The sequence below is a fragment of the Cricetulus griseus genome, chromosome 4 (genome assembly GCF_003668045.3).
Source record: "Cricetulus griseus strain 17A/GY chromosome 4, alternate assembly CriGri-PICRH-1.0, whole genome shotgun sequence".
NCBI classification, from domain to species: domain Eukaryota; kingdom Metazoa; phylum Chordata; class Mammalia; order Rodentia; family Cricetidae; genus Cricetulus; species Cricetulus griseus.
This window is the reverse complement of record NC_048597.1, coordinates 151,883,923-151,909,592: the sequence shown is the minus strand read 5'-3', so window position 1 is coordinate 151,909,592 and position 25,670 is coordinate 151,883,923. Positions and strand designations below refer to the sequence as shown.

Sequence of the window (25,670 nt, the reverse complement as noted above, 5' to 3'; positions counted from 1 at the left end):
TTTTAGAAAACGGAAGAGGGAAGAGAAACTGTCTTGTGAGAGACGCATGATTGGTGTCATTCAGCTTCATTATAAATCCTGATGTCTATGGTGGAATTCTGTTTAGGAAGAAAGGAATAAAGAGGAAAGGCAGTCACACACACACCACCTCGTCACTAGTTAGATGCCTGGTTGAGTAGACAGTAGGATCGAAGAAGTATCTTGCTACCACCACAAGGTCTGGACTAACTAGCCATGGTTGGGTAAATGCTGTGTTAATTCAAGTCTATTTCCCTATGTAAAATTATATATATATATATATATATATATATATATATATACTGTTGTCTCTTTTATTTCAGAAGCATAGGGTGGAAAATTAACTAGTGAGAAGAAGGGTCTTCAATTTATTGCAAATGTTTTCTCCAACAAAATCAGATGCTTTTCATATATGTTGAGGGTCTTGTTTCAAGTATGCCCCAGTGATGGAAGGGGTGAGAAAAAGCGAGTCATACAAATCCCCCGTGGGAGTGGAGAATGGTCTTTCCTACAGATCTCCCTAGATCTGAGGGACATTTCTCTTATTGAATCCCACTTCCATCTTTTATATCCCATAAGGCCTCCTGCCCTCGATATCTGTAGGGGCTAAAGAATATTGCACTTAGAACAGTCATTACAATGAGTTAATGAGATGTTGACTAAGATCTTCTGAGAGGGAGGGGGTGGTACGCAAACACCAAATTCCAAACATTACAGATGTACAGTCGAGGTATTTAGAAGCTACACAGCCATCTTTGTCACTTTGTTCATCATCCATCGCAGGCTCAGACATTTTTGTTTGTACAGATATCACCCTCGGGTGCTGTGTCTTCTGGAACATGCTTCGGATTCATAAATCTTTGTGTGAAATTCTGCAGGCCCTCTGGATTTTCTTGCCTGCTTTCCAGTTCCCTGAATCTATCACAGTTAGCTTCTGCTGGGCAAGTGGCATGACTATAGCCAAGCTGAATGTCAGAGCTTTCAAAAATATCTTTCACTTCAGGGAATGTGAAATATCATGCCTAGTCCACTTTAATCCCCTAAATGTCCCCTTCATCCCCGTGTGAGTCTCAGCTGCCTCCTGTAAAATGAGGAATAATACTGATCCACGGACACTGAGAAAAGAACAACTGAGCAATTTCAGTCCAGAAAGGACACACATCTTTGTTTCCAATACCAGGAGTATGTTGTATCACTTTCAAGATCCCATGAAATTGCTCTGGATCCTTCCTTGACTCTTGGAAGTCTTGGGTTTGCTGCAAGCCTTTGGGATTATGGAGATCTAGCCCTGAAACACTAAGCTCCAGAGCGTATTCCAGGCCAAATGGAAGATGTTCCTGGATACCCTGGAGGGGCATTGCTGATTTCTGGTGCTGAGAAGCAGGGCATGGGCTTAGGAAAGGAAAAACTGACTTCAGTGAGTCTAAGTGCATGGCATGCTTTGACTTTAGCCCGAACAAACCAGTGCTTCCTTCAGGTATACATCCATTCTTTTTGTAGCAGTGGAGAACGACTCAATTGCAGACAGGGCAGAGGGAACACAACTCTCCAGTACTTATGTAAAGTCATTTGGAGCATAAGGGACAACTTTAGTTGAGTTAGGAGCTACTTGCTTGAAAGCAAGGACAAAGTGAGGTGTAGTCCGTGTAGCGATGTTGGCTCTTCAGTTCAGGTAAGCTGTGTAGAGTTCCAATAGAGCTCAGAAGTCAGGTAAAATCTCACAGTTGGGCGGGTGGTTGATGAATAGAAAGATGGATGCACTGGGACTTCTGGGGCACTTTGCTGAAGCTGCTGACATCACTGAACTGGGAATATCCGAGTCCCTCAGTGCTCAGATCACCTACCAGCAACAGAAGAACTCACTGAGAAAGAAAGTCCAGCCCAGCCCTCCCTGAATATATTTGGACCAAAGAGGGAATGAGAGAATTTTTATGCCTTTGTTACCATGAACAAGGGGATTGGGTCCTCCAACATTCAGGGCAAAGTAAATTCAGCTTCTGAAGAATTTGACGTAATGGAGGACATTGTGACTTAACCATTAACTTAAAGTACCCAGGGGGTGGGACTGCTATGCAGAGTAGAAAAGACCGAATTGAATGTCACTTCAATTGTAGATGCCAAATGACATTTGTATGGCATGCCATCCACACCCACCTTACCCTTCCTAAACACTGTACATCACCTCAAGTCACACCACACTATTCCTCCACAGGTACCACAGAGTTCTCCTTGTTCTCTGAAGGGATAGCAAGGTAGTCAGACCTGCAGAGGGCATGGGAGGGGAAAAGAGGCAGTGCTTTAGTAGTCATTGGTGACCGTGTAGGAAGCAGTAAGGCACGTGACCCAGGGACAAGGCTGTGTACAGAAGAGCTCTGTGTTTCCTTATGGGTAGGCCTTCCCAAGACAAATCTACAATTTGCCTCTCAGCAGATATAGCAATGGCCCCTCCCATATTTGCTTATGAACACCTCCACCAACAGTGCAGGCATCACTTATCATCATTCTTATCATCTTCAGGATATAGATTGAAATTTTGGCTAAACCAAATGGCTATGAATTTGTGTGTTTCATGGTTGCTTTAATTTTCATCTGCCCAGTTACTGGTGAAGTTGAGCATCTCCATATATTTGCAAGCTGTCTTGTTTTCTACTTTGATAATTTCATTTTTTCTTCTGAAATAAATTTAAGTTCTTTTATTGTTTCATGTTTGGAAAATTTGTCCCAATCTGTTGTTAATAAATTTTCCTATAACTTCTTACCATGAACAATTTATGTTTTATATATAATATAGTGAAAATTATTTTTCCCCATCTTTGATTTGTACTTTGGGTATTTTATTGAAGAATTTTCTCTGTAAAATATGATGCTTTAAATATAAATTCTTATTCAATCACAAAAGAGAATTTTCTGTGTTTATATGTAATGTTTTTTCTACTCCATTAGTACAATTCCCAAGTTTTACATTCTACTTTTAAAAATGACCCCCAATTTATTTTGGCTTGTAGAGAGATGGATAATAGTATAAACTTGTCTTTGCTAGCTTCCCATTCAACCTTAGCCAAAAGGCAGAGAAGCAATTGTCTTATACCTTTATAAGCAATCTTTATAGCTTCTAAGACAAATCTTACCACTACCATCTTCCAGACATACTGTTATTGCTTTGAACTGACTTAGGTCAGTGGTGGGCAGACTTCTGGCTCACAAGTATAGTTACCTGTTTAAAGTGTTGTAAACAGAAAAACCCAGAGGAATACTGTAACCAGAGTTCCCTGTGGCTTTGCAAAACCTAAAATAGCCAAGCTGTGCTTTGGATTAAGGTATTGTTGGCACTTTTCCCTCCTGTGTGACCTTTAAAATGAATTTATCAGACTCCCTGAGAAATCCAATAGAGGTTTTTATTGGAATTTCATTGACTTTGAAGATTATTTTGGGCAAGAACTGCCTTGGAGAGTGAGGTTTCATTCTCTATCCTTTTGCTTTTTCTCGTGTTTTTCAAAGGTTCTATAATTTTCTCCTTAGAGGTCTTTCATGTTTTTTGTTGTATTTATTCCTAACATTTGTTACTATTTCAATTAAAAGGTTTTTTTTAAAAAGATCTTTTTATGTGCAATGGATGTTTTGCCTGCATGTATGTATGTGTACCATGTGTGTTCTTGGTGCACATGGAGGTCAGAAAAGGGTGTTGGATCCCCAGGAATTGAGATGACCGACAGTTGTGAGCCACTGTGTAGGTGCCAGGGATTGAACCTGGGTCCTCTGCAAGAACAGCAAGTGCTCTCACCTGCTAAACTATCTCCTCAGCCCTTATTGCAATTAATTATTTTTTCCTAATTTAAGGATTTAAATGTGTTTCTACATTGGTTGCTTCTACATCTGATTCTTACTTTGCTGTCCCTCAGAGACATATTTTGAGAAATTTCCTATGAGGTGATCTTGTCCTTGTACGGACATCATAAAGTATAAGCACACAAACTAAGCTGTCAGTAGGTGATGTGATTTTATGGGACCACTGTGGCACACGTGGTCAGTGATTGAATGAACACTATATGATACACGAATGAAGTTGGATTTATATCGGCAACCTTATAGAATATTCTTAACCAGGTTGCTTAAGGAAATTTTGTGTAGACAATGGTACTTTGGGTGTAAGGAATGGTAATATATTTCCCTTCTTTGTGAATCTTATCCCACTTTTCTTTTATTTTTGTGATGGTTAGCGTTAATTTTCAGTTCAATGCCTAGGAGGCAAGTCTCTGGGCACACATTCGAGAGATGGAGTAGATTAAGGTTCGCCTCTAAAAATATGAAGGGTTGTTTTGATTACATTAATCAACAGAACATCCCATCTTAACTGTGGGTGGTGGCATCCCCTAGGCAGGGATCCTAGGGAAGGAACAGAACTGAGCATTATCATTCATAGATTCACTGCTGTCTGTCCTTGACTGCGGATGTAATGGGTTTAACGTGACCTGTCCTCTCAGGTTCTCCCCCCCCCCCCCCCCCCCGTGACTTGCCTGGACTGTAACCTGAACTGTGAGCCAAATAAACCCTTGTACTCATTTTGTACTCCTTTTGTCAGAGTATTTTATCACAGCAACAGGAAAAGAAACTAAGCACATTCCTTAGTATTTTACCCAAGGTTTCAAATATACTATTAAACAGGAACAAGGAAAGAGAGAGAGCATCCTTGTCATACCTCTGATATTCTAAGTATTTCTTCTAAGGTTTCACCTCAGATGATACTGATGTAGATAGAGTACCTGAGTAGCCCCCGTTGTATCTATTTAAAGAAAGTTTGTGTATAGGTATAGATTCATGCATTCACCCTACTCAGGACATAAGAAGATCCTTAACTTAGAGGGTCATGTCCTGATAAATGATGGCAATGCATTTAACACACCTACCTTACCTACAATCATAGCTTACTTAGCAACAGTGTGTCTCCCTGCTGACTGGAGGTTGAAGTGATGCTCAGCATCTGGAGGGAGCAAACTATATTGCTAGTCTGAGAAGACATCAGAATCCAACCTCTGAAGTAATATCTTCTGAACATATATTGCTTTCACACCGCTATAAAGTAAAGTACTCTTAGGATGAGTCATAGTAAGTAGAGGACTACAAACATTATGTTTCAGGTTAGGGAAGTCTTTTCTTTCTGGCCTCCCTATCTCTGAGTACATATAATTCTCCTGCATTTGCTCCCTTCTCTAATGGATCTTCTATATTTGAGCCACATTCTGTGTAGCTTTTTCAAATTTATCTTCTGGTCACCAGTATATAATTTTCTGTTGAACTAATACATTGAGTAGTTTGTTACCTTTTTTTCTCCCCAGAAAAGTATTTTTTGTTTTGTTTTATTTTCTGTCAACTCTGTTTGATCTTTCTAGCAAATTATTTTCTCTTTGGCTTTGTGTTCTTTAATTTTTTTTTTTTGCAGTAAGTATTTTATTTTGTTCATTTTTTTTTGTGTGGTTCTGGGAACTGAACCCAGGGCCTCTTACAGTTGAGCCATAAGCTTTCCTCCTAAGCCTCACCCTGTTCTAATTATTTTAAATGAGCTTTTTTTCTATATTTTACTTTTGGGTCTCTTGGGAGTTAATGCCACTGTCTATATTATCTCTTGCTCAACTGGATTCTGGTTGTACTGGAGGTTCTTAGTTCCTACTCTGTTTCTTGTGTAAGCCCAGCAGGGGGTACATCATGTCTAAGCCTCAGTATCCCCTATTCAACCATGAGTACTTTCTTCAGCGAACTTTAGGTTGGGATGAGACAACAAAATGAAATCTAGGCCCACTTAGCCTAGGTCCTCTTGTGAGGCCTTGGCTGAGAGTGGGCCCCTCTGGAATGTTTTTTCCCCCTTTTATTTCTTTAGCTATGGATCGACTTTCTCGTTTTAAGTTTCCTCGATCATGTGGATAGTATCTATTTAAATCCCAAATACTGTGACAGCAAGCTTGTCATTACGTATTTTTAAGAATCTTTTCTGGTTCTTCTTGGAGTTAGACCAGCATAGATAAGTTCCTTGGATTTTCTCAAAGCTGGCTGTCATCTGGTCTACCCTGTGTAGTCCCCTGGAGATTCTGGCTGTACTGGAGGTTCTTAGTTCCTACTCTGTTTCTTGTGTAAGCCCAGCAGGGGGTATATCATGTCTAAGCCTCAGTATCCCCTATTCAACCATGAGTACTGCCTTTACACATAGTTGGTTATAATTTTTATTTCTCTCAGATTATGGGTATCAGAAATGAATTAATTTAAATTTTATCAAAAATTTCTAAGCTATAATGGCCTAGGAATTTTAGGTACTGTCTCTTCAGTGTCACTGGATGTCTGTGGACTTTTTTTTTTTTACATACCTCCATTTTCTTTTCCCAAACAACAGGCCAATAGGGTTTCTTAGCCTCTTTGTCCTTAAAGACTCCAGCACTTCTCACACTTGAGTGGTGTGTCTTTGGTGAAAGTGGGGGAAAGTAGAGGCCAGAAGCTAGGGAATTAGATCCCCTGCTTGAGGTATTCCATTGCTACCAACTCTTAAAGGAAAGAGCATGCTTTGTGGCACTCCTTAGCTAATAAAGGACAATCCCCAGGGGAGTTGGCATGCTCCAGAATGCATAGAGAGAACAGCTCAGTGTGACACAAAGAGCACAGATATTAAGTGTAGAAGACCTGGGTTCAATTCCCAGCTTCTGCATTCACCTCGGCCATGTGCTTCTGTGAGACAGCTTCCACTCAATATTTACAAACTGGCTATGCTAATATACAACCTTAAGATGCTGCTTTGGCAGCTGCTTGTCTTTTCTATAGGCCAGGAGACAGCTGGCCTGAATTCAAATCTTGATTTGTTTCTATGTTGGCTACTGTCAACACAAGCTAGAAAAAGTAACCTCAGTTGAAAAACAAAAACAAAACAAAACAAAAAAAACAAAAAACCTCCCAACAAACTGGCTTGTGGGCAAGCCTGTGGAGCATTTTCTTGCTTGATGATTGATGTGGGAAGGCCTGGCTTACTGAGGGCAGAGCCACTCCTGCGTGGTCTGAGTAAGCCAGTAAGCCATGAGGAGAAGCCAGTAAGAATTTTCTCCATGGCCTCTGCTTTGGTTCCTGCTTCTAGATTCCTGCCCTGACTTTCTTTGAAGATGGAAGGTGATGTAGAAGTTAAAAATGAAGTGAATCCTCCCTGCCCCCAGTTGCTTTTTGCAATTTTGTTCCCCACAGCAATAGTAACTAAGATAGTCTTTGACGTACAATGGCCTCAATAGGAACTCTTCTAGGCTTACTATTTTCTAATCAGTAAAACAAGTATAACAACGTATCCTTTATAGTTTTTTTTCCTTTGGCTTTTTGAGACAGCATTTCACTGTGTAACAGTCCTGGCTGTCCTGGAATGCTTCATGGACCAGACTAGCCTTGAACTCACAGAGACCTGCCTGCCTCTGCCTCGTGAGTGCTGGAATTAAAGGTGTGCACCACTACCGCCCAGCTCTGGGAGAGCTCTTATTAAATTGTTAAGAAGAGGAATGTAGACAAGTTGTATGAGCTGCTTAACCCTCACACATTCTGAAGGTTTGAGCTGTCATTACTTTTGCATCATTGGACTTACGCATTTTCCTGGGCTGCCTCTTCAGCCTTGGAGACCTTTCTGTAGCAGTAGATCATCTCAATGAACAGCCACAGGGTGAGGAAGACCAGGAGGATGTACATCATGATCTCTGAGACCACGGAGGTGAAGTCTTCTCCAGCTGCAAGGAGGAGAATGAGGTTCAGAATACATGTGTCCCATGGACCCAGCGCTGTCACTGGCTTCGTAGACATATTCAGTCTATTAAGTATAGCTCAAATAAACACCAAGTTTAGAGGAACTTACGAGGCTATCAAAGGAATCCACATTGCCTGACTCCCTATCAGTTTCTCACTCGACTGTTCAGCTTTTCTGGACGTAAGGATGAGGGGGAATGATAAGTGAAAGAAGGAATACTAGAGTCAGAATGATTGCAGATATGTGTGTGAGCACACACACACACACACACACACACACACACACACACCAGTTGCATCTAAGTTATACTACCTACTGTGTAAATATTCATTTCTTTTGAGTCTCAGTTTCTTATTTCATAAAATGAGAACAATGATTTACAGTAGTCTGGATTGTTGGGAATGTTACATTACTCAGTGTATTTGAGGGTGTCATATGCTAGCAGTGGTGAACTCAAGGATAGCACAATTGCAAGGCACTTAGCTCACAGCCCCAGCACTACACAGAAGACAAACACATCGTGAAAATGGCCAGGTGTGAAACTCCACACAGATATAAGGAACATGCCTTATTCTAGCCACCTATGACCTGAGACACAGGTAGCAGAGATGGTATCCCCAGAGAAGGATCACTTAGGGCCACCATAGTCAGCCCACCCAGTGGTAGAGGCATGTTCTTCATGGGTCTGGAAGGAGAAATGAGGGCCTTCCAGGGGACTCTTCCCCAGTTCTGCTCTTAAAACACAGATGCATCCTTCCATTTCCCTGTTTAAAATCCTTCCATCTTCCCTTGCACTCCAGGATAAAGCCCATCTCTAGTAATATGATATGTACAGCCCTTCCTTTCCATTTGGCTAGCCATAACCTCCCCTATGTACTGGTGTTCTCGACTGCCTCTTCCTACACTACATGTCCCACCATGGCCAGCTGTGTCCTGGAACCCCGTCCTGGCTTTCAGCCTCCTGAGAAGGACCCTAAATTCTGCTGAAAGCCCCCACTCTGAAGGGGGGATCTTCTTTTAGGATTTTGGGTAGCATTTTTATATCCATGCACTGTTTTCACCCAGCCAGTAAAATCCCTCCCAGGAGGAATGGTGCTGTGTTTCATTTCTACTGACTGTGAGAGTGTATCTGTGACATGCAAGCCTGCGTCTCATCTCTAGTTACTTAGACATTGGGCTTTCTTGATCGTGCTGGAGCTGTAGGTCATGGGTGAAGCTGGGAGTGTCCGAACATGTCTTCTGCTGGGCTTGCTAGGACATGATAAATGTGCGTGATAGGCTTGCCGTAAAGTGTGTTATTTCTATTGTGGTGCAGTAGCTCCGATGTAGTAACAGGAAGGTTCCCTCTGTATTTCTGTCACCTGTAGGAGAAGAGGCCACAGCTTCCTGTCTTAGAATGAGAACAGAGAGACTAAGCCTGGAAAAAGCCAACAAGGGGCCCCAGGAGTGGGGCAAACAAACATCTGTCATGTGTACCTGTGAGTGACATGAGGGTGAGGAGGGCTGCCAAGGGGTTCCGGAGGCAAAAACAAGTAACGGAGGGAAAGCATCTCGGGGAGGAGACGGTGGTAGAAGGAAAAGATGCTCGGGAGGGTTAACTCAATAGTGGAAAGATACGGATGTTGGTCCCGATTTTCATGCCACTTCATGTTCCTGAGCAAACCCTTGGCTCCTCGGATCCCTCTCACCACACCTATACCCTCCATGTGCCTGAGAGGAGTCATATGAATGAATACCAGACCGTAAGCTACTGAAGTCATGCCTGCAAGGGTGATGTGGAGGCACCTGGATTAAATACCATCCATACTCCTCCCCAGCCCTACCACCTGCGCAGCTCTGTCATGCTAATTATGAATTTGTTTTTTTCCTCTCTTCTTACCCAAGGATTGCGCTGGTGACAAACAGGCAAGCTAGTGCAGTGGTGCCACACTTTCCCATTGGCTGTGTCCCCAGCATCTCTGGAGGCCAAAGCCTGAGAGAGCAGGAGACAGAGACACACAGGCCAACAGTTCCTGGTGGTGAACACAAGATGGCACCAGGCTCCCTTCCCCGCCGGGGGGCGGGGGAGGAGGGAACGCATAAACAAATGAGGGTAATGGAACATTGGAACAGATTTATACCTCAGAGAGCTTCCTGTTCAACCCTTCTGCTTCCGCACCAGAGGACCCAAGCTCTGAGAGTGGAAGTGGATCAACAAGTTTTCATTCAGGTGGCCCCAGCCTGCTACACTTTCTGAACTGGCTCTACCTTCTACTTGGGTTAGTTATAATGTCTCAATGTCATTCACCCTCAAGACCCAGAAACTGTCACTTCCTAGATTTTATAACAGTAATACTTTTTTATTTTTAAATCAGCCAGTGGCCTAGAGGCTATGATTCCTTCACTCCCTTGCTTAGGGCAAGCTCTGTCTATACTTGACTTCTATTTTCATGGCCAGCACCACTGCCTACTCGCCAGCCTGTATCTTAGGGCAACAATAAGAACGTGCTGGAAATATAACTGTCTGAGAGGGTGTGAGAATGGCATGGTGGCTCCCTGGTGAGGAAACCCAAAAGGAGGTGCAGAGTTCATATTATGCCTTGGGAAGGAGCATTAGCCATGGCCATGAACCACAGCTTTTTCAGTCTCCTGATAACAGTGCAAAAGCAGTTTGTGAGGCTCCCCCATGATTCTGGACTCAAATTGCAAGGGAAATACACAAGTTAGGTTATTGACAGAACTGCTCACCTGCCACCAATGAACAAAAGAAGTCTGTAGACTTTGAAGACTAGAGAGCTATCAGCTTGCTCCCACCCCTGGCTTAGGATAGACACATGTAGAGATACTACAGCTGGGGAAGGGCTAGTAAGATGGATCACCAGGTAAAGGCACCTGCCACCAAGCCTGATGAACTGAGCTCAATACTGTTACCACTGCATAGTAGGAGGACAGAACCAACTCCTGTGAGTTGCCTTCTGAACTCCACACACACCTGGGCACATGAGTGTACATGCAGAGAGACAGACAGATAATAAACGAATACACACACACACACACACACACACACACACACACACACACACACACAGAGAGAGAGAGAGAGAGAGAGAGAGAGAGAGAGAGAGCAAATACATGTAAATTTAAAATTTTAAAACTGAGGAAACTTGAGACTCACTAAAGTTTGAAAGCAACTTGTTTGGACATATATGTGGCTTGAAATAGGAGAAGAGATGAAGTTTCCATATAAATTGGTATTCAGCACTGGCCAGAAGAAAAAGGCTGTAGGCCTTGTGGAGGCTGTCCTTTTCTCTTGGGGACCAGGGAAGTTATCCTATTACCTACACTAGCCTGTCTGCTTTGAGGGAAAACACAGCAAGGGATTCTGATGAGGCTGGCTGTAGGAATCGGGCCATGCAAGGAAGGCAGGCCTGCATGCATCAGCTTATGAGTTCTCTAAGGATCACATGTTCGGAAAGCCACTGTCCTCTAGCCCACCCCTTGAAGAGACTCCAGGCCTTAGTCTTACCCTCTTCAGTGACTCTCAAGGGTATTAGTCTTGTGGTCTTCACAAAGGGCCTGTGTGCCTCAAACTCAAACTCCCTGGACACGTTGCATGTGTAGAGGCCAGAGTCATTCAGAGTGACATTGAGCACAGTGATGGACACGTCCTGCAGGTCTTTGCTCCCATTCCACTGCAGACGACCTTGGAACGGGCTCTCCACCTCCTGGTGTCCATTTCGATACTCGTATATCTGCAGAGAGAGGAGCAGAAGCAGATGGTGGCCAGAGAGCCAGGTAGAGCCAGGGCAGAAGGAAGAGCAGGAGTTCCCATGGGCAGGAGAGCTAAGAGACAGTGTTCCAGAAGACCCAGAGCATAGTGGGGTGGGATAAAGAGGCACAGAGGAAGCCGGGGGAGAGAGTGGGTAGATGAAAACAGATGTCTGGACATGTGGCATGGTGGGGCAGGGGCAGCATAGAGTAGTCAGAAAGAATCCTGGGAGAGAAAAAGGAGCAGAGTGGAGAAGAAAGGAAGGTGGCTGATACATAAAGGAAGCTAGAAACAGGAAAAAGAAAGGATGGAGACAGAAAGGGGGTAGGGAAGGACAGTGAGCTATGTGACGAGGAGACCAGCAAGGGGAAAGCAGGATATAGAGACCAACAAGGCAGCTGTTAGCAGGCAGGATACCTGACAGCCCCAAGCTTAACACCGGACTCTGAGCTGGCATCCATCATCCTGACTCTGAGCCAGGCCACAGGTGGGAATCCATAATGTAGAAGGATAGCCAGTGAGCAGAGAACTCACAACAGAAAGACATGTAGAACTTTTGCTTTGGGCTGAATTAGAACCAACGTCAGCTCTTTCTGACTTCTTTCTCAGACACTTCCACTCTCTGACATGACACTTTTTTCATCTGGTCTCTGCTAACCATTGGTGTTGACTAAAATGAAAACTCATATTCCTAGACATTAACTACAATTTAGTCCTTCAGTCACACCTTGTGGTTTGGGACAGGCATGCTAGCAATGAATACGGCTAACATGTGACCAGGCATGAAGCCTATGGACCCTTCACATCCAGCCAAGATCTCTAGCTTCCTAGAAATGGGCACTTATCAGAGTGTACCTTCCCTGGTGTGTGACTCAGGCTTAAGTTAGACTCTAAGAAGTCGATGTGTTGGTCCTTGCATTGGCACCAGGTTGGAGCCAGCCTACATTCAAATACCACATAGTACCTAGACTCAGAAATGACTCCACCTTGGGGGAAAGAAGGAATGAAAGAGTGCAAGTCAATTTCACCATGTTGTTGTCTGCAGTGGGTCTTGTGGAAGAGACCTAGGGGAGCAAGGTAGAGCTCTGGGAAGAGCCTGGGATTTGCCGTCAGACCACCATGTACAAATCTAAACCCGTGTGTGTGTGTGTGTGTGTGTGTGTGTGTGTGTGTGTGTGTGTGTGTGTGTGTTCAAATCTAAACTCTTACTAACTTAATGTTACTCTTTTGAGCTTCAGTTTCCGTAAGAAACACATCATATTTCAAGGATTTTTAAAATGAATTAAAAATTGGAGCTCATGAGTCTTGGTAACAAACTGATAATGAAGCTTTTGTTTTTATTCCCACTTAAAAGGAAAAAAATAATTGGAAGCATCAAAAGGTTGAATATGTCTAAAGGCATGGAGATAAATAGTGTGAAGAAAAGAATCAAACCCAGGCAGCCTGGCTCCAGAGTCAGTGAATGTTTTAACAGTGATTTAAATAAATCACAACCCCATGAGCACTGTCCCAAACCAACCAGAACGGACATTGACCTGGCACATAGTCTGGAGGGCTTCTTGCCATGCCAGGGGTGAATCCCTTGGTGTCTAGACCATCGGGAGGGTACAGTTTAGGGTTCCTCCTGAGGAGAATGGCAGCATGGCGACCTGGGATACAGAGCATGGCAAGAACTAATGAAAAAATTTACCCACAGAGGTGACTGTCCTGGGCATATCAGTTGATACACTTTGGTCATCCCAGTTGCTCCTGCTTCACTGGGGCTGTGAGAGTTGAAAGAGCTCACTTGTGCTACCCACATAAAGCTGCCTGTGTTCTTTCTTTCAACTTCATTAAATCCGTTTCATAGGACTGTGTGGAAGATGAACGCACCTGTAAGAGGTCTACCAGGCTCTCTCAGCACATTTACCTCTTTGCACCCCTTCTCACGCTTGTAACCAGGGCTGCTCACAGCCGGCCAAGTGGCCTGCCTTGCAAAGACCCTGGGCTACTATAAGGCTGTCAGCTATCTGCTGAGGTGATGTAAGCGCTCAGGAGAGGAGCGAATGTCATGTCAGGACATCGTCTCCCAGACTGCCGGGAGCCAGGCATACAACAGCACAGACCAGCAAAAGAAAGCCGGAGGCAGCAGTCTGACATACAAGGAAATCTTTACCGCCCTCAGGCCTGTAGAACCATTCCACCACAGTGGTGGCCTCCACCTCCTCCCTCTTCATGCAGGAGATGCAGCGCAGCTTCATGGGATTGCCCTGCACGGCTTCCGTCTCCGAGGGCACTTCCACACACACAGGGAAGCAGACTCTGACTGGAGAGAGGATGGGTGACAAGAAGGGGACAGCCGGAGGGGGCATTGGGGAATGAGGAGGGAGGGAGGAAAGACAGAGAAGAGAGAATCATGAGACACTTGAAAATAACAAGATCCACGTGTGTACCTGTTGCTGGGGCTCGCTGAGTATGCATGGTCAGAATAGGTTTAGAGTAAGAGGGTGCGGAGATGGATCCTCCAACATTGACGAAGTTTTTGGAAGCCATGAAGATGCCGCTTAGGACAGACTTGAGCCTGACTTCGAAGCCTTGAAGTCTCGTAGGAGACAGACCTGGCTTCCATCCATTAACTGTCCATCCACTTGATCATTCATTCAGCAGTCATGAGATGCATTCTTTGCCAGGTCTAATGCTAAATTAGAGACCCGAGAACGAACAAGACACTAGCCATGCTCTCCGTACATCTATAATCTAGCAGAGAATTGCAGTTTCTTGTGGTGATTCAACCAGAACACACGAGAGGTCATGTTAGGAATGTGCTCAGTTCCCACAGAGGGGCAATTAGCTACTTGGGCTTGGGCTGGGGAGAAGAAAAGGCTGGTGGGACATGAGATAGAGAGGCAGATAAGACTCATGCCGGAAAGACCTGCACGTACTTTGTGGTGTAATATATCCAGGGCTCTAAAGCCAAGGGGAGAGGGAATCAGATGGGTGTTTGGGGACCCATGGAGCATGGAGCAGCATCAGTGTGAATATGATGAATGGACCACTGAGTCTGGAGCAAGATCTGTGCAGAGTAGAGAGACAAAATTCAAATGCTGGAGGGGTCAGATGATCAAACAGAAGGAGGTTTGGACTTTTGGTTCCTGCCCTCTAGATACTCCAAGTCCAAAGAAAGGTGACTGTGTCAGACTACATGTTTGGAACGAATCAAAAGCAGGACACAGATGCCAACAAAGCATGAACAAAGGTAGGATGCATGAACAGACGTACAGTGTGCAGAGGGAAGGAGGGGGTAATTCTGCAATGTTCAGAACAAATCCAGATGGTACGATCAGCTCGGCATGTCACATTTAACAAAAGGAGGCTGTTCAGTGAGTGCCCACCCAAGCCCCATCAACAAGACCCAGTAAGGAACAAACGTGGGAAAGTGGACACAGGGCAGGCTTGTCTTCAAACTAACAATTTCAGGCTAACAAATGGAAAAGAAATTCAATTATACTCAGTTTTAAAAGTCTTAAAAATCACTTTTGTGCAGTTAATTTGTTTTTGTTTTGCGTTTTGAAACAGGGTCTTACTGTGTTGCCCAGGCTAACTTTGAACTCACAATCCTCCTGCGTCAGTCTTTGAGGTGAAATTACAGGGATGTGCCATCAAACCTAACTTTAGAAAATCTTTCTTAGCCAGGATTGCTGCAAGTGTGAGGACAGTGTGGGCTACTGAGTACAATTCTGTATCCAACAAATTAATAGCAAAGATTGGTTTGTGACTGTAGCTCAGTTGGTGGAGTGCTTGCCTGATATGCATGAAGCTCCAACATTTAATAAATCAGGTGTGGTTGTACATGCCTGCAATCCCATCCCTCAGGATACTGAGGCAGGAGGATCAGAAATTCAGTCTTCCTTGCTACATATTGCATTTGAGGCCAGCCTAGGTTATATGAGACTCTGTCTCAAAAAAAAAACTTAAAAATAAAATATATTTTCAGATTCTGCAGCTGTTCATAAATACAAAAATAAAACTATTTGGTAAGAGATTTTACACCTAATTATTTGGAAGATGGAAAAGTATAACAACTACCATCAGGACTTTGAAGGGATCCTCTGATGCACCTGTCCTGAATTAATGATAAATGCAGACTCTGCAAGGTGAAATAATATACACTGATATTTTAAAACTAGCTCAATGCCATCATATTTCATTTTAAACTTAGAATTTAGAGCCTGTTGGCACTATAATTAAAGTTTTAAAATGTTCTAAATGAAAAAGATTAATTGGCTTTTAAACCCTCAAGGGAAGTGGACTAGCCTTATCCAGTGGTCTACAGAAGATCGGTTTCATTGTTTCAAGGGAGAAGGGTCCACATCTTGGGGGAAATGGTTAGAAACACTGGGTGTGTGATACACTTATAGTTTTTATTACAGACTCACTTTCAAAGCAACTAAGAAAATATTGTTGTGCAAAAGTATGCAGCAAGAACTGCATGTGACATAAACCCTCATATTTGACGAGAAGTCTTCAGATCAATATGGATGGCCTCAGAGACATGAAAGGAAAAGTTCCAAGGAATGCACAGCTACAACTATAGAAGCGGGGCAAGTGATGTTTGAAAACTTAAGGACTGTATCTGACTGACTACTTAACTTCTCTGAGACTCAGTATATTCAATATTTTTTAAAAATAAAACACCCAGTAGATAGGTCATGAAAATCCTATAGATTAATTCCCATGATTGTGCATTGGATAAATATCATTAATAATGGTATTTATCTTCCATTTATTTGGTGAATGTATTGAATACCCACCATGCAGCCAACACTGTTCTAGGCACCAAGAACCAAACAAAACCATCCCTGCTCTCTTGGAGCCTGAATTCCAATGGAGGTGGTACAAGTAGGTTACAGAACAAAATAAGAGTAGAGGAGAGAGAGGGGAATAGGGAGAGCAGAGAGGGTGATGGGAGATGGAGAGGGGAGGAGAGGCAAGGCAAGGCAAGGAGAGGAGAGGAAGAACATATTACCAGAGCCAGCCTCACTAAGAATATTGGCACTGAGAAGCCACTGAAGCTGGGGGTAGGGTGGGGGGAGAAGAAGCCACAGGGCTGTCTGTGTGAGGTCATGACAAGCAAGAGAAAACAGCCACTTCAAGGTTCAAATGAATGTGCCTGTCATATTCGAAGAACAGCAAAGCCCAGTGTGGGAAACCAGCACACAGCGAGAAGGGAGAGATGAGACGGGTGAGGGATATGAAGGGCCCCATCTCTGTAGGTCTCATAGGCCACTGTTAGAGCTTTGACTTTTACACAGCATAAACTAAGGAACCTTGAGGGTTCTGAGCTGAATAATCTAATTTCTATGATGCTGCATGGTCAGTGTGCCAAGTGGAGAATAAATTGGCAGGTGAAGAGGATTCAAAGGTAAAAGAAAGAATGATCAAGAGTTTGGTGCATGGGCTGGCAAGATGGCACAGCCAATGAAGCCACTTGCAGCAAGCTGAACAAACCTGAGTTCAACCCCCGGGCTCAACATGATAGAAGGAAAGAAGTGACTCTCATAAGTTATCTTCTGACCACTCTATGTATGCACAATGGCATGTGCTCCCCCCACCCAAGAAATAAGTTCAATAAAAAAATTTTGGGCAGCCAAAGAGATGGCTCAATGTTTAAGAGTACTTGCTTTTCTTTGTAGAGGACCTGAATTTGGTTCCCAGCATCCATGTCAGGTACCTTAACCATCTGTAACTTCAGCTCCAGGGGATCTGACACCCATCTCTGGCCTCTAGGACACCCACACACATGTACACATATCCCCACACCAACACACACACACACACACACACACACACACACACACACACACATACAAAATAACTTTTTAAAAAATTAAAGAAGTTGTACAATGGTAAGATTGGAAAGTTCTTTTGCTTAGGTGATGGCAGAACTGGCTTAACAATGTTGGGTTCTCATGAGCACAGGCTGGACAGCAGAAGAGGAGCACAGCCATTCATTGGTAGTGAAAGAGGGAAACACACTGCACAGTCAGGGTGGTGGGTGGCAGTGTATGGAGTATAGCTACTCTCTTTAGAGTGTCCTTGGAGAGCATGCCCACTGTGAACCTTCTGGCAAAAGTCCACTTTCCAGGTAAAGGAACTCTGCCCCTTCAGTTCCGGACAGCACATTATAAAATGGCCACAAAACTCTCTCCCCTCATTTGCTTGCACCCTGCAATAGGACCTGCTGTTCCTTCCATCAACAGTGAAGTCAGTTGCTCCACCATGCCACTGCCTTTTTTTCCGTGGCATTTTCTAGGTATACACAAAAGGTAGAATACATGGAAGAGGTCAACCCACGTCACTGGCTATAGATCATAATCTCTTGGAATGATGTGGGCTGCATCATTGACCTTGGAATTCACCTTCATTTCTAAAGTAATGAGGAAGACAATCATGAGGAAAAAACGTGATGGATTAAGGATGACAGACTAACCAAAACAAAACAACAGCAGCAACAACAACAACAACAAAAACTCCTCTGCTCCTTCCAGATCTTTCTCTTCTTTCCACTTCCTGAGCTTTCTCTAGAATGCTTCCTCCACAGTAAGATAATAAGGCTTTAATTATAATGTAAATAATGTGCAAGGGGGCATGAATAAAGTTATTTTTAGACATTAACATCCTAAAACGATTTGGTCTATCAGATTAGTAGAGTCTTGAAGGCATGAGCTCCAGGAAGGGCTGCCAAGGGAAGAAGAATACCCCCCCCCCAATACAAGGGACCCTTGGAGAGCAAAAGTAGAGAAGGCACTAGGAGCTAAAGATGGATGAAACCCTAGGAAATGTGGTGGTGTTGGGGAATGAGAAGGAGAAGAAATTCCAGGACTAATGTCCAACTGACAATTGCACATAGCATCACATGTGTCTACAAGAGATGCTGAAAGATGGAGCTCTCTAGCTCAGGAAGACAGCAGCTCTCTAGCAAGCCCTCAGCCCTTTATGAACTCATATTCTCATACCTAAAGTGGAAATAACTCTCATGTCATCCCTCTGTGATGTGCTGGCCAAAAGACCTAAAGGATATAAGAATTATATGCAAATAAAGTAAAACTGCACTTGTGAGTGAGGCTCTTCCCCCTACACAAACCACCAAGCATTCTTAAACCCTTTTGTGGAACTAATGTTTGGATTACACAATCCTGCAATGAGCAAGGATAGATGTGACCTATGCTGTTAATTGTTCTGAAGATTTTGGAGGGAGAAGAGATAATGGATCCACTGCAAATTCTAGCAATATTTTGTAAGTATTCCCTTCTGGTTGAGTTGTGAGCTGAGAGGGGTATTATATATAATCTGTGACAATTTCCAAACTTCACCTTTATCAGGCATTCTGAGGATGCTACCTAATAAAAACGAAGTAGTAGAACTGATAGAGGCAAGATGCAAACCAGAGCTTTGTGTGTCTTAATCAAAAACTGCTGAGACTGCAGCATGCCCCCCTTGCCCCAGAAATTCAGGAAGGAACCTTAAGAATTTAAATTTTGGAAAAAAATTTCTACAGCTCTCTTTCAGCACTTCTCTACAATTTGAGCCTCACCCACGCCTTCTCTTATCCTGCCAGACTAACCTCTTCTAAGCCTCACAGCCCGAACATTTCTCTGGAGCAAATAGCAGCCTTGATCTTCAAGACAGGTGAGCTCACTGAGCGCATTATGTCAGCATCACCTCCGAGTATGCTGTAGTCTTCAGGGAATGGGTTGTGGTGAGTCCACCCTTGGGGTTGGCATTATTTTCTTCTTTTTCCTTCCCATTCTTGTTTCATTAGGCATTTTGCTCAACAGGAAACTGGGCTTTTCCTCTGGTCACATGCAAAATCCAAATAATACATGCAGCTACAGTTCCTATCCAAGGCTTGACAAAGTGATACTAAGGCAAAAAGGCATGCCTGCCACTGCCCGCCCAGGCAGAATGGGAACCAAGCCCAGTACAGGAACATAATCTCACAAGCCTACTTTCTGTAAGGGAGGTGGACACAATCCCTTATTTTATTTTATTTTATTTTATTTTTTTTTGTATTTGAGTCTGGAGGAAGGTAGCTAAACCAACATAAACTGATTTATGAAACAAAGAGCACCTATACTTGATCTGAGGGCTGGGTCAGAGACATGAAAGCAAAAATGTCAGGAACACACACACACACTCACGTGCACACACACATGCTGCTGAGTCTCACTAGTCTATTTAGATAATCATACTAATATGCTCAGATACATGCTAGTGCATACATACATTTACATACAGTAAAATACTGTGTGTATTTCAGTATTTTATTAGCATCTAGATGCCCAATTCCCTTAGCACTCATTCAGGTACCTTGTTGTAAGCCACACATTAAGCTGTTTAGCCCAATGTTATTGTCACAAGTCCCTTGTCTGGAGTGGCAATGCCACTTAGTCTGTCACAGGTGACAACCAAGAGTAAAAACAACAACAAAACTCCAGCAAACAAACAAAGCAACCCAGCTCACCAAACACCAAAGCACTTCAGCTCTAAATGTTCTTGCAAACTAAATGCACTTCCCATCTACCAATTCACACCAGCAAATGGCTAAAGCCACTATCTCATCCATTCCTTGTTAAAATTTAACAGATGGATGAACTACAGTATTTTCTCTCTTAAGATTTATGCATCCAGTTTTTATGCTTTTTTTTAAGTAGAGAGAAATGAGCCCTCCCCCAACCCACTGAGATGTTCAGAACTGACTCTTCACTGAGTGATACAATGTAAATGCAAGCAAGAATTTTAAATTAATGGATGTGATACATTCCTTTTGAGCAAAGGGGAAAGCCGGGGGAGAAATGGGAATAATTAGGAAAGGAAGGAGGCTGGGAGAAGCACCAAAGAAGGTTAGGGGGAAAAATCAAACTACAGGTCATTGGAGGAGGTGCCTTTGCAATCTCCAAAGCACATGTGGACACCCATGTCTGGCAGACATGCACGGAAGGAAGCCAAGAGAGCTCCTTTTGCCACCAGCGACATAAATAAGTGTTATTATTGTCACCATGATGCCTGTTATCTGCATATTGCAGGGCAGGGTGCTGTACTTACCCCAGCAGATGAGCATGAGAGAAGCTAGGGGAAGCAATCTGTTGAAGGCAGGCATCTTTTTTCCGTGAGTGGTTTCTGAAGCTAAACAGAGAGAATCTCTGTCAAGGACTTCGCCCTCTGATTCTTTCGAGGAAACCCTTAGGGATCAACTACCCCTAAGGGAGAGACCTTCTGAGTGGGAGGAGGAAGAAAAGGTCATAGGCCCTGCCTGGGGGTGGGGGTGGGGGTCTGCGGGATCTGGAGCCGAGGTTGGGTGTCAGCTCAGGCCACCTCGTGATGTCTCGCTGGAGCGAGTCCCCAGGCTTGGCTCAGCACCACGGACAGTAGCCTCCCCGCCCACCCCGATCTTGGAATTCCAATCTCTCCCCTGCGTCTAGCTTTTGCAACCAAAGCAAAGTAGCCTGAGAAGGGAAGCGCGCAGCCGGCGCGGGGATGCTGGACTGTCGAAGGAGTCATGTTGATTCACCTCTCGCCTCCCCTAGGGACAGCGACACTCCGACTTAGATCCTCCGAGACTCAGGAGCTCCGGCAGGCTTCTCCGGCTGGGTGTGTCCCGACTCCAGCCGTCGTCTGGGCTACAAAATTTGTTTCACCTCAGTCTTGTACACAGGGGCCCGGATTCCCGGGAGGTCCTCGAGGGGCTGGAAAAGAAGCGAGAGCTCCCGTAGGGTTGGTGATCTCAGAGGTGGAGGGTGGTAGAGGGAAGGAACCCCTTCCGTGGAGCGCGCCCCTGGATCCTGTGGAGCCCTGACGCTGGGTGATTGGGTGATCGAGCCGCCCCTCTTCAGAGTCGCCCCTTTGCCGAATGTGTTGCTAGCCTTGACATGCGCAAGCGGCTCTCCACCGCCACGGTCGCTACGGACCCTCCCCCTTGAACACACATTTCCCTCCCCTAAACCGGCGTGCCCCTCCCAGGGCTGGCGCTGAGACGAGGGGGCGGAGCCCGGCTCAGCGCAAACACCTCCCGCGGAGGTGGCTTCTTGTCTGGCTAACTGGGTGTCAGCCGGTCTCCTACTGTCTGGGCTTCTTTCTGGGTTATGGACACACAGTTACCCACCAATTCACCCTTTCCGGGCAACCCTACTGCTGCGGCCTCCCAAATACGCTTGCCTACAGCTCTGGGAAAGGGAGGAACACATCTCTTTGAAGCAATGATGTCATCTATAATGTTCACTGTGCTACGGTGGCTCCTGGCAGGCTTCTCTTCGCCCTCCACCCCATCTCCCACCCAGTCCTGTCTGCCTAGCCTTTGTCTTGCCTTGACTAATGGTTTCCCAACCCAAGCGGCACAGCAAGACAATTTCTGCTTATGGCAAGTGGAGTAGGGTGTGGCACACCTGTTCTCACCTCATCGCTCAGCCTGGAAGCAAATGACGGCTTGAGGGAAGCTTTGGGGTGAGGATAAGGGCCGATTTTTCGCTTCCCTAGTTTGTGTCTTTTTTTTTTCAGCCCCCCCCCCGCCCCGGTAACCAATTGTAAAAGGCCGGTAGATGGTGTTGAGACGTTTTCCAACTCTCAGCCACTCCCTAGTCCTAGCAGCTGCTGAGCATCCCCCGCCCTATTTCTGGAAGAGAAACCTGAACCTTTACACTCAGTTATAAACTCGAGTTGATTTAACGGATTAGGCATGCCTGGAATCAAAGGGAAAGCCTGGCCCCAGCCCTGGTCCTCTTTTCTCCTGCTCTCTCGCTGAAAGGGGGACTTAACACTGATGTTTCGAAAGGGAATGCAGAGGAACAGCTGACTGTAAATGAACTGTACGCAGGAAATGCTCCATACTAAGATGTCACACACGGAGTCACAGAGATCCCCATTCAGGTTTCTTCCTGGGCAGAGAGCCACGGGGTCGTAAACGCCATCTTGTGTTGAGTATCAGCCCTTGAGGTCTTCAAAATTGACTTTAGCAACATTTTTTTTTCCCCAACTCCTGAGCTAGTGAGGAACACCCCTGAGAGTGATCTAGGACTTTCTTGTTGTGATAGCCGACTCTTCACAACGTAACCCCTTCTGATGTAAGGAAGTTCTCTGGACTCCGAATTCTGCACTCCTTCCTCCCCTAACTTCGTTAAATGCTCTTAGTACATTTTCCTTAATAAGGGAATTATTTCCTCCATGTTCTACCACGAGAACTTTTTGTTTGGGACTAAGCTTCCTTAGTGTACAAAATTTTCTAGTCAATTCCAACCTTAGGCCACCCTGGCCACTTTCTTGGAAGATTTTTTTACTCCATCAGCGTCTTTAGTAACATCATGAATACGTGCTAATGTTTTCTGTGTGGTCTGAGCAGAACAAATCCAGTGGAATTTGAACACAATTGCTTAGGAGAGAGAATTTATTAAAATGCATCTGAGCAGCACATCCATCACAATGGGCTTACATTCAGTTAAAAGCTGAAGTGTTTTTCACCTGACTTGTTTCAACAGAGTCATTTTGTTCTGGTGCATAGAATTTGGGAAATTTTGTTATGAAACTTGGCAATTACTGTTAAGGTTTATTAGTTTCAGCCTTCAAATTCTGTTAATATTTTTTATTGAATTTCAATTCAGCCATGAAATAAATCTTCCTGCTTAAGTTTGATTTCATTTGTAGGCATGAAAATCACTTCATCTGAACCCTGCAGAAGAAGAAGAGGAAGGATTGTAGGAGCCAGTGGGGCAGAGAACACCACAAGAACACAGCCCACAGAATCAACTAAGCAGGCCTCATAGTGGCTCGGAGAGACTGGAGCGACAATCACAGATCCTGTATGAGTCTAAGCTAGGTCATGGCCTTATGGTTGTACAGCTTGGTGTTCTTGTGGGACTCCCAACAGTGGGAGTGGGAAGTGCCTCTGACTCTTTCGCCAGTGATTGGGATCCTTTTCCTTCTACTGGTTTGTCTCATCCAGCCTTGATATAAGGATTTATGCCTAGGCTTTTTGTAGCTTGTTAGGTCATGTTTGGCTGATATCCCTGAGGAAGCCTGCTCCTTTTTTCTTCTTTTGAAGGGAAATGGAGGAGGAACAGATCTGGGGGAGAGAGAAGTTGGGGGGGATGGACTGGGGGGAGTGGAGAGAGGAAACTGCAGTGGGGATATAATATATGAGAGAAGAATAAAGGGGGAAAAAGAAAATCGCTTAATCTACAGACCAAATTTTTAGCAAATGAACCCATAAAAACAAAACAGTGGTCCTGGCATGTTCCTAAAATGGCACTCTAGCTTACTTTTTTTTTTTTTTTAAGTACAGTAGCTCTGTCACAGAGACCCAAACACATTTTCCTACACTTAGAAAAATTTGAATAAAAGACAATAATTAGATTTATAATAATCTGTAGGAAAGAAGCAGGGGCAATGCCTCACATTAAAACTTGATCACAATTTACTTGTTTTGTGTGTACATATGTGCTTGCATATGGGCAGATGGGTGTCGCGGCGTGTGTGAGGAGGTCTGAAGACAGCTTGGTTCTCTCCTTCCACCATGTGGATCCTGTGTATGGGACTCAAGTAATCAGGCTTGGTGCAAAGGGCCTTTACTCCATGAACATCTTGCCAGCCCTGTTCTGATGGTTTGCGGCAGCATTTAAGTGTTCCTTTGGTAAGTCTTGAGGTTTTGGGAAATGTACTTGCTTCCCGTTCTCACAAGCCACTTCCCCATCTCCTCTGTTGAAAATCAGAGCACTCGGTCTCTTTGTTCTTCAGCTGTTTCCTTCCAGCAGGAGTTGTCTGCCACATTTATAAGTACCTTAAGTTCCTTGCAGTACATCTGGTCTTGTTCTGAAATGTCCTTTTAAATTTAAACTTTATTTTATGTGTGTGGGTGTTCTGTCTGCATGTGCATCTGTGCACCGTGTGTATGCAGTGCCTGTGGAAGCCATAAGAGGGAGCCAGATCCCTTGGAACTGGAGTTACAGGGATGGGTGTGAATAGCCACACAGCTGCTGGGAATCAAACCTGGGTCTTCTGGACAAATACGAGTGCTACTAACTGTGGAACCATCTCTCTAGTCCTCATTCTGAGAGCTTTTAACTCACTTAACATAGTAAGGTATCCCTTCCTCTTTGTGACTAGTATTGAGCTGTCTTGCTGGTATTGGCTTGATCTTTCCCATGTTGTAATCATTATGTTCTTATTGCTGATGTGTGAGGCTATGGGTGATGATTGATCTTGAATGCCAGCCTGCTTGGACTGAGCACCTAGGAGCTTAGAAAGTCACACTCTGGCTCTGTCTATGAGAGCCTTCCCCAAGAGGCTTAACTAAGTAAGAGAAACCCACCCTGAACATAGAGGACACCATCACATGGGGTATGGGCTGGATGGACTAAAAGGGAAAGGAGAAAGTCTTGTAGAGCTGGTATTCTGTCTTTTTGCTTCCCAACCAACACAGGTGAGTTCTGCTCTACCTTAAATATTACAACACCTCTACAACGATGAGCCAAAACCAATTCTTAACTTGCTTGTGTCAGGTATTTTGTTGTAGTGATGAGAAAATGACCAATGTGAACCATATGATCAGTTTTTTAAGAAGTTGACATAGCAGTCTGTGTTTCATAAGGTCATATATATTTGTCTTTTGGTGTCCACAGATGCTTGGTTTCAGGAACTGTAGATACTCAATGCTGTAGATGCAGAAGGCCATTCTATAAAATGGAATTGAGTTTGCATATAATTTCCCCCCTCACATTTAAATTATCTCTAGGTTACTTACAATAACTAATGCAGTCTATGCACCATAGTTGTTATACTATATTGTTTGGAAAGTATCAAGAAAAAAGTTTGGCCATTGGTATGGATCAGTGGATAAAAGCACTTGGTGCCAAGGCTGATGGTCAGTACTCACATGGTGGAAGGAGAGAATAGATTCTAAAAGTTGTTCTCTGATCTCCACATGCACTATGTGACATAAGTACACTAGTGCACACACACAAATAAATAAAATAATTAAAAAGAAGGAAACTATATATATATTTAAAAACGCATTGTTTTTTCCTGAATATTTTCAACCCATGCCTGGAGGAATCCATTCACACAGCGTCTATAGATGCATGATTGTGCTCTCCTAACTCAAAGCCTTCCTATGTCATTTTACTG

General features: G+C 44.1%; 1 protein-coding gene across 1 annotated transcript; it reads right to left on the bottom strand.

The window, feature by feature from the left end:
* Positions 1 to 2,216: 2,216 nt before the first annotated feature.
* Scn3b (sodium voltage-gated channel beta subunit 3) lies at positions 2,217 to 20,658 on the bottom strand. Its single transcript, XM_035444477.1, has 5 exons — positions 20,604 to 20,658; positions 13,661 to 13,824; positions 11,277 to 11,502; positions 7,616 to 7,754; positions 2,217 to 2,280 (listed from the first exon to the last, which is right to left on the bottom strand). The coding sequence occupies exons 1-5, from the start codon at positions 20,656 to 20,658 to the stop codon at positions 2,217 to 2,219; spliced, it is 648 nt and encodes a 215-aa protein (XP_035300368.1).
* Between the last annotated feature and the right edge of the window lie 5,012 nt (positions 20,659 to 25,670).